We start from the raw sequence: 10,169 nt of genomic DNA, 5'->3' as shown, positions 1-10,169 counted from the left end.
TGATCACTGTGTCCGGCCAGAGTGGCTGAGGCCGTGGTCTTGTGTATATGAGTTATGCTTGTGTGAATTTTCTGCTTTGGAAGAAGGCCTTTTGGCTGAAAGCTTAAATGTGTAGCAGTCTTTTAATTGTGCCTGTCTATGACTCAAAGTGTTCCATATGATGAGAAGCAGTCTATGCTTTTTCTGGACTTTCCCCAATATGGTTGAAAGAGGACAAACTTTACACCTCTTTCTTCTTCCTCTTCTTTTGATTGATCTAGTGTTTTCACAAGCAGAGTTATTTCCTACAATCTAAAGCCTTTCTTTTGTATGTGGGAAATGTATCTTCAAAAATTGATAGAATGATGAAGCAGCATAAAGTGGGCATGCGCTACCTACCACCAGTCAAGACAGCAATTCGTCTGGGATCTGTGAAATATGATCTGCTTTCAAGAAAGGCAAATGTATATGAAATTCATTGACACTGTAGTAAAAAGTACATAGGAAAAACAGTACATACTGTACAAGAATTGTGCATTGAACACCACTGACATGCCCACCTTCCACAGCAAAACAAGTCTTCAGTGGCATACAATTGTATTTACACTGACCCTTCTATGGATTATGGAAAGTCAAAATACTGGTCACACCTTCAACTCATTGCAATTCTGTGGTCAATGAAGTGGTGTAAATACAATTAGCAGACAACCTGCTCAATTGAGATGAGCTTGACAAATCATGAAAACCACTCATTTCATATCTGCACTTTCAGAGGAATCATTGTTCAGAGTCTTCACTGCTTGTTATTTCTATACATATCATCATTTTTAATAATCAACTACATAATTCTTAAGCACTGTGGATATGCAGCATCTGTGCTGGCTTGCTTTACCCTTAGCCAGACAAAGTTTTATTGTTCGTTCATTCCACAACATTGTGTCAAATGGTTTAAATTCTTCCAGTGACCCTCTTGAAGAAGGCTGTTAGGTTATCAGCTGAAAAAAAAAGAACAACTCAAGAAGAAACAATACTATCCCAGCTGCATGCATGAAAGACAATGGATTATTTCTCACTGGCTCATTTGGGTTTTAGTCATAACTGTGCAGCTGTGCTATGAATTTCTCTCAATATTTCAGTCCTTTTACAATGTAAGTAAAATGTGAACTTTAATAACTATTTGATTTCTAAGTATTATTTTTAATAAAGTTCCTAGATTTTCTCCTCTAAGAATACAGCACTCAATGAAATTCATTTAAACTAATTTCTAGCTTTAAAAGCTAATCTAGCAACTGATGTCAGAAACTTACTTGCCTTAAGTTCCTATTCTCTGTGAAAATTCATTAACAGTGGTTTCATTTATGGTGACTGACTGTATTGGGGTATACTGTAGCTGATGTTTACATTTCAAAAGCTTGCCATATTACTAATGTGGGTTAGGAATGACCTGTCTATCTGAAGTATGCTTGAACTGTGATGTATCAAATGATCAAGTTTAGTAATCAATCATATGATCATTACCTATATAATATATGAACATAAATTGAACTGTTTTGCCAGATATGTGTCGAGATAATGCACTAATGTTACTAATGGGACTTGGACAATAAAATATGTGAAACAGTTGTCTGAGTAAGCTGCTTCTTTTTAGAGTACAGCTGAGATGGAGTTCGTTTTGTGACCAAAAGCTTTCTGTGTCAGCGTCTACAAATCAAACTTTCTCAGTTTCTAACTACATGGTCACTGCTGTTAGTGGGAACAGTGAGAATTTTTTTTACACAAAAGGTAAGGAGAGTATATACATAAAAAATAGATATAAGTGGCTGTTATGTTAAAGTAGACATGTCCTGTACATATTGTTTAAATAATTAGCAAACCTGGCACTTCAATTTTACACCTGGCTTTGTTTGAGCTGCAACTGACAAGTAAATTTCTTTCAATTTTTCCTGTCACTCCTAAAAGGCGGTGGGATGTAACTGAAGTTCAATTCTTTAGATGACCTAATATGCTGTATTAATGTTGGGGCAGTAACTTTCTGTAAATATGATTCCTCACCACCTACACTTCTATTTACAACAGAAATGGAATGTAGTTTGACATCATTTTTCTATCCACAACATAGCATCAGAAAAGACTAACAATTAGCATAAAGAATTTCTTTTAGTAAACTCTGGAAGTCTAATGGCTCTTATAAAATTTAATAGTTTCTTTGAATCAGTGCGTGACAAGCAACAGTTATGTAAGTAACTAATTTCTTTTTTAGAGGCCTTTTGTGAACATAGTTTGTGTGTAAATGTGTTTATACCACATCCATCCATTCATAACCACTATCTTACTTTTGATAAAACAATTTGAAAGACAGGCACTTCAAGAAGTTTGGTGATAACCAAGTGCAAAAATATGTTTGTTTGCAGTTCACACTACCACATCTGTCATCAACAAATACAAAGCAAGGCCGAAATAAGTTTCTTCATGAAGAATTATGAATACTCAAGTCAATTTTTTATGTGGCAGCCAAAACAAATTTGCTAATAGTATACTTTCATCTGTTAAAAATAGGAAGAAAAGAATGACAATAGAAACTTCTACAGCAAGAAGTCTTTCTGCAAATTAGAGGCATGTGATTCTTTTCTCTCTTATCTAAATGAAAATATGAAAGTGGAATGAAAACTTTACATGTGCAGAATAATTTTAAAAGCACATGAAATGGAAATGCCCACTAAGAGATGACATGAGTTGTTGAAGTCACAGAAACAACAAAGGCATAGAAATATGGTCACTTCTTACAAAAGTAGCTTCAAAAGCATCATTTCAGTGATACAAATCTGTGATCAGAACAGGCATAATGAGTGGTTATGCCAGAAAACAAGTCACTGGATGACTGTTTTCCTTTGGGATGATAGAAAATAACCAGGATCTCTGATAGACAAGAGAGGAAAATTTATTGGTAACATGTCAGATAATTAATGAAGGCTTCCTGTTTAATTGCAATTAACAATGTAAGCTTCTGAGATTGAATATTTTGGTGCTTACTGTCCATTAACAGTTGCTACTGTACAACGTACAGAATCTGAGTGTATTCGACGTATGCTTCATTCACCGCACCACAAAACCACATCTACAATTTCTTTCTTCTTTTACTGCTGAAAGAAGCATTTGGAGGAAAATATGTTTCAGATAAAGAATGGGTGAAAATACGGTTAGAGAGTAATTACAGCTGTGGACAAAACACCTTCCTCAAGCAGTATCTACCCAATTCCAAAGACTGTAATATATACATTACACATCATAAGGATTATTTTATGAATGCGTAACAGTAAATTAGTTATGTATGTAATAAATTATTTGGTAACAGATATTTAAGGCTTTCATTTGAACCTCTGATTTTTAATATTCACTGCTAATTTCTTTCAGGATTGTGTTGGTTTCTCTGCAATATACATGCCAGGTACTGCTGAAGATAATTTTATTTCATGGTATGTGTAATAAAAACATATTTATAACTGAAACATCTAGTACAGATACCAAATGATTTCTTGGAATCAAATACATTTAAATCATTCTTGGGCTCTTCTTTGTAAGCATAAAACTAACATTATTTTTAAAAATTCAAGTACTCTATTTTTCTGCAGATTAGAACTCAGTAATCCACTTTTCAACTTAAATGTGCATCTTTATACTCAAGATACAGTCTTTACATGAACACTGAATACTTCTCTTCTGATACCTCATAGAATCAACGATTTGTCAAGAAAAAGTTTTAAACATGATAAGGCCACATGAAAAACTGCCATTAAATACTAAGTCAATTTCCAGAAACTGTAAAAGTTTTGACTAGACCCTTCAATAACGTAGTAGACTTCTGCCTTATAATAAAAGTGAAGTGGTGAAAGCAGACAGAACATGCTTACTTCAAACTGTGTCACAGATCAACTCTATATTTTTGAGCTGTGGTTTCTTCAGTACTCTTTCTTTAGTAATCCATTCTTAGTCATAAAAAAGCAATGCCTACATTCACTTATTTTTCTCTTAAACTAATCACAGTTCCAACTATTAGAGAAAGTTTTATCATTTAATTCACAGTATTAACCATGGTATTCTCTGTTCTGCTGATAATCCTGACCAATTCAGATTCAGCAGAACACTTGAAATAATAGAGAGCAAATATTAAAGTAGTATAACTTTCCCATTTTCTACTCCTGTAAACATCAAACTTCGTTAACTTAGAGCTTTTAATTATCTGAAAAGAACCTACAACAGAGGGCAAGAAAAAGAGCAGAATAAATCAAACAACTCCTGCTATTTGTGCACTTCAAGTTTTTGGTGTAGAATAAATTCTAATCATACAACACTTCATATAAAATTGACCTACATAAATATAATAAAATGTTTATTAGCTCCAAATATATTTTCAGAGCTATATTAAGCACAGGATTGTCTGTGAAACCAGTAGTACCATCTTCTGTTTTGCAGAGAAAGCACAGGTGTTAGCTGTAAAATGAGAAGACTGCTGCTGTATTCTGTACAACAACTCGTCGTAGTCCAGGCCACACACGTTGCAGGGCTGCCTGCATCTTGTGCCACAACCACACTGGAAAGGAGCACGGATTGGACCGGTACACGATGCTGCAGTAGTGCTTCATGTAGTCAGTGCAACAACGTCAAGGACAAATATACAGCTTTAAAGATGGTTTCTTACATCTAGAACCTTCAAACATATGATATCAATAATTAAATTACAACCACATATATCTGTGTGTGTGTGTGTGTGTGTGTGTGTGTGTGTTTCATACAGCACTCAAGTCTTTCATCCAAAAGTATGTCCTGAAAATACATGTCTTCTATTGTACTCATTTTACAAAAAGTAATATATTAAGGAAAAACCATTAACATAATTCAAAATTTGACAAGCTAAAACAACATGATTCCAACTTTGTTCCACAGAAAGCTACTTCAAAAGTGAAATACACTGCAGTGGATGAATATAGCAGCTGTTGATACAAAGAGAAATAATTGGAAGTCTACAGTACACAACAACGTAAGAAAGGCCAGATCTTTTGGCTCAAGCAAAAAACATAGAGTAAACATGAAAAACTGAACCTAGAGATGGAGTGTGAAATTTAAGGCATTAATTGTGGACTTATATGCTGTATATTTATTCAGTAGTGCATTTAGACCACATATCTTGAATAATGGTCTCCCAAAGTGTCTACACATGTACGAAATGCTGGCACTGTTACTCTGAACTGAGTCATTAGTGAAAACTGAGAAATCAACATGCAACAGTGAGATACTGAAGACACTTTACTGATCAGTAGAACCTGTTGGTTAGGCTTAGGAACAAAAGAGCATTCAAAGTGAATGATTCAGTATCAAGTTTTTCTCTGGTCCAAGTGCCTGGTTTTTGTGCAATGGCACATAACTATGAGGTGGCAAAAAGTAGTTATTAAAATCCCTAAAATGTCTTTCAATAATAATAAAATAATATTTTTTTTGTCATTTGTTTTCTGAAAACCAGCTTCTCAATTTATAAACAATATTTCAACATCTATATTGTAGATGCTCGTAGTATTAAATTGTGAACCCTGTTGCCCTCCCTTGAACATATAGGTCAGAGAAAATTCACTTGTGCTATCTTTTACATCCAAATGATTAATGGAAAATCTCATATAAGATGTGAAACAAATACTAACAAAGAGATAGAGGGGCTGGCCAGTACTTACCTCAGCTCAGTACAGCCGATAGATACACATAAAACAGAACTGAAAATTTACATTCCTAGCTTTCGGAACTTTGTTCCTTCATCAGGGAGGAGAGAGGGGAAAAAAGGGAAGAAGGGAAAGTGGATTCAGTTACTCACAACCCGGGTTATGAAGCAACAGGGAAAGGTAAACAGGGAGGGTAGCAAGGATGGAGGCATGGTTGTCAGAGGGAAGAATATCTTTGGCTTCCCTCTGACAACCAGGGAAAGGTAAACAGGGAGGGTAGCAAGGATGGAGGCATGGTTGTCAGAGGGAAGAATATCTTTGGCTTCCCTCTGACAACCATGCCTCCATCCTTGCTACCCTCCCTGTTTACCTTTCCCTGTTGCTTCATAACCCGGGTTGTGAGTAACTGAATCCACTTTCCCTTCTTCCCTTTTTTCCCCTCTCTCCTCCCTGATGAAGGAACAAAGTTCCGAAAGCTAGGAATGTAAATTTTCAGTTCTGTTTTATGTGTATCTATCGGCTGTACTGAGCTAAGTACTGGCCAGCCCCTCTATCTCTTTGTTAGTATTTCTTTTACATCCAAACCTAGAACAAAAAGTTACATAATAAAAAGCCCTTTGTTGAAGTCATGCTTTGTTCTGTGACACTGGTGAGTGGCATGAGGAATTCAACTGAAGTTTCAGCATATTTCAACATTTTTTTCCCTAAGCAAATGCACGCAAATTATAAAAGTATCCTGAAAAACCTCTTTCTCAGTCATTCAAACTTGGCAAGGATCAAGACAGGTGAATATCATTCACAAATAGGTTACCCAAAGGGCTCTGAAGTAACAGTCTTGGCAGTTTATCTATTCCTCTGAAAAACTTCACCAATTAAATACACTTTTGTGTTGGCAGTTTATCTGTCCCTCTGAAGAACTTCACCAAATACAGTTTTTCTGTTAATAGTCCACTGCAATATCTGATCAATGTAAGTGGTTGTAGAAGGAAGGGGAGAAGAATATAATTTAATATCTCATTGATGATGAAGTCATCAGAGATAAATAACAAGCTCAAATTGGACAAGGATAGGAAAGGAAATCACTGTGTCCTTTTCATAGGAACCATTCTTGCCTTTGTCTTATACAATTTAGTGAAATCATGGAGGGTTTAATAAGTATGGCCACATGGGATAAGACAACCTGATCCTCCTGAATGTGAATCCAGTGCCTTAACCACTGTGTCATCTCACCTGCTACATGACCCTGCAGATTATCCCTCACACTGTACTCCAATAGCATCAAGGCTCTATTTCAACACAAATTTTGAAGAGTTATTGACACCGTCTGCTGCATCATTTGTGCATAACAGCAGCAGTTTCACCATACTTCATTGAAACATACTTAAAATTCTATTCACATGCAATGATTGTTTTCTCCTATTAAGACTAGCTGTATATTTGGTCAAAGTGCCAGAAGCAAATACTTGTATTTTGTTAATTAAACATATCATTAGGTGAAGTTTGTAAGTGCTATAAGGGACATCAGAATGCTGATACCACTTCAATAATCTGTTTTAAACATTTTAATCTTAGCTTGTTCCAATAAGGTTTTTTTCTTTTATTTTTTTTCCCCATTCCTTCCCACAGAAAGTTAATTATTAACCCATTGTGACTTCAGGAGAGAGTGTCTCATAGATTTATTTCCCCATGTTTTGTAGTAATTTATCATTTTGTACTTTGCATGCTTACTTCATTTTCAGCATCCTTCCTCTGCACCACATTTCAAATGCTTCTAGTTCCTTTTTATATATGTCCCCTACTCCCCACACTTAAAAAAAAGACATATTTCACTTCCATTTAAATAATAACAGCAAAGCTCTTTCACTGAAGAAATCTTCTCTGGACAACATCCATCTATTTCTACAGTATCACTTGCTTTGGCAACATTGTGTAAGTTTGATGTCTTTCGAATCTTCAGTTGTATCTTCCTAATTCTAGTGGGTAGTCACAAGGGGCTCGTAAAGCAGTAGTACTCCTGATTTTGCAATCTAATTAACCACTGATATACAGACTACAAGTTTTGCCACTTAAATGCTAATATGCTAATTTTGTGTCAACTGAAGCAATTCTCTATAAGGCAAATTCAGTAATATCATTATTTCATGGGTCTGATAAGGGATTATGTAGCACAGATAAATGTAAAATATGGGTTCCTAGGTTAAATGGCACCAACAATCAAATTCTTATGCCATTCTCAATAGAAATGTGCTTTGCTGAGAAAACAGTGGAAATACTGTCTACATACAGAAGTGTTTCTTGTGAGGTGTGTCAAACTTCGTTTACAGTACGACTGCCAAAAACTAATTGTCTTGCTTAAATAAGTTATGAAAACCATAATAAATTTAAATCAGAGCCTTGGAATTTTGATAACTATTTAATGGGGGGGGGGGGGGCACCTAACTACCCAGTACATACTACATGCAACAATACAGTAAATCTAATACTGGCAAGAGTTACATTTTTTTACCATTCAAATTAATCAACTTTTCTTGATAACTGCTATATATTTGTGAATCAATTACTGTGTGGCCAACTAATATTCAATTTACTGAGGAAGAGCATAGTTAAATATAAGAATCAAGCAGAGAAGTCCCTAAGTTTAGAAAAAATGGTCATGTGTAATAGAAGATTGTACTATTATTAAATTTTTACATATTTTATCATTTACATCCTGAAATTTATTGTCATGTCATGTGGTTTATCCTTAATCATGCAGCTTTTAATGTGGATTCTTAAAATTTTCAGCACAGATGATGCAGTCATAGCCATGTACTTCACTGGTTTCCAAGAATTACAGGAAAGTTAAAGTAACTGATACAGAGACGACATCAACACTGCACAAAACTACCATGTGAAAAACAGTTGTGTTGCAATGTAGTCTTGTCACTGTCCACAGTATACATTATATTTCAGATCAGTACAGCAACTGATACAATGAGAGAGAGAGAGAGAGAGAGAGAGAGAGAGAGAGAGAGAGAGGGGGGGGCAGGGAGGGGGGCGGGGGTTTTGTGTGTTTGTGTGTGTGTGTGTGTTGCGGGGTGGGGGGTGGGGGGAGGGGGCAACTGAGATAGCCGCCAACCACATGGCTTGGGGTATCATAACCAGACAAACTGAGATGAAGTGCCATTGGCAGACTGGGCGTTGGTCAAACTGACAGACGGGCGGGAGAGGACAGAAAGTTTGGAAGCTGAGCTAAAATGTTCAACTTCTTGTTTACATACCTATTAACAGCTTGATACATCCTCCAGATGGTGATGGCTCTCTTGGGTAATAACGTTCATGTTACTTGTTCTATACTAAATTAATTCATCACTTTGTAAGTTTCAAATATATATGTTCAAACATAATTTATGTATCTGAGTTTGTTTTCTATTACTAACTCAAGCTATGCTATATCCTTCGACACACAATTTTTTGAGTAATTATTTTGGTGATTGTTCCTTGATCTATGTAAACTAGCACATCTTCCAGCTGGGTCACAATATTCTTACATAACATACAGACACTCAATCTTTTCACTTGATACAGCTGTAGATTAGCACACAATAGCCACAATTTTCATAACACAGTTTTATTCATACCATTTCACTGTTTCTTGTTTTATTTGTGCAGTCTAAAGCAATTTCTTTTATTAACCATCCATGCATCAGTAAATTCTGTAAAATCTTTGGGTAATTTTTATTCCTAACTTATTGATTGTTACATCCAGAATAACAAAATATTTCTTAGAACCATAACAAATGTTTGGGAAGGGATAGTTTTTGTAAAATTTTGTCACTCAACCATCTTGCTCAAAATTTACTCACATTTCCGGTACACAAAGCACCGATCACTTTGCTCTGTATGTGTTTTGTGTGCATCTGATTAGTTACAGCTTGTTTTTAACCAATTTTTTTCCTATTACAAGTTGTTCAATTGTATTCGTTATTGTTTTACAACTTTCAGGGGGACATCTCCATCTTGCATTTTTTTATCTTAATTGTATCTAGCCACTACAGTCTTCCTCTGAAGTGAACTGTACCAAATGTTGCTGCACTAAGGAAAATTCATGACCTGACAGCAGGTCTTAATAATTTTTGAACCCAAATGAAGTGACTTCACTGCTTTTTCTAGTTACAAGTGTGTATGCATTGCCGTAGTATTATTTGCTTGAGCAGATAACTGCCTGCCTATTCTGAACACAATTTCTTTATATTAATCTCATGCCCATTCTTCTGACACCATTGGAAAAATCATTATACTGCCTGGCAAGAGTACAATTCCACAGGCCACTTCTGTTTGTTCATGGTAGGAAGTGTGCCACTGCCCCAATGAACATACTGAAAGCAGATGATAAATTAGAAGATAGGGATAAACATTCACTTTATGGCCACTATTTTTTCTCCTTCGACTTGAGATACATGTTCAGTTTTCACATTGAGTGTAACTTGTTTATTTCTCTCATTT

The 10,169-nt window shown here is 35.5% G+C and overlaps 1 protein-coding gene across 2 annotated transcripts in view; it reads right to left on the bottom strand.

The window, feature by feature from the left end:
- Positions 1–3,404: 3,404 nt before the first annotated feature.
- The window catches only part of LOC124606999 (N-alpha-acetyltransferase 60), a 110,263-nt gene continuing 103,498 nt past the window's right edge, over positions 3,405–10,169 (bottom strand). The window contains exon 6 of one of the 2 annotated variants that reach the window (XM_047139147.1): positions 3,405–4,626. In XM_047139147.1, coding sequence (XP_046995103.1) covers positions 4,464–4,626 — 163 coding nt within the window. In that variant the 3' untranslated portion in view covers positions 3,405–4,463. The remainder of the gene's footprint in view (positions 4,627–10,169) is intronic. The other variant, XM_047139146.1, reaches the window with a different exon arrangement.

The sequence above is a fragment of the Schistocerca americana genome, chromosome 3 (genome assembly GCF_021461395.2).
Source record: "Schistocerca americana isolate TAMUIC-IGC-003095 chromosome 3, iqSchAmer2.1, whole genome shotgun sequence".
NCBI lineage: Eukaryota > Metazoa > Arthropoda > Insecta > Orthoptera > Acrididae > Schistocerca > Schistocerca americana.
The sequence above is the reverse complement of the archived record's forward strand: the minus strand, read 5'-3'. Positions and strand labels throughout refer to the sequence as shown.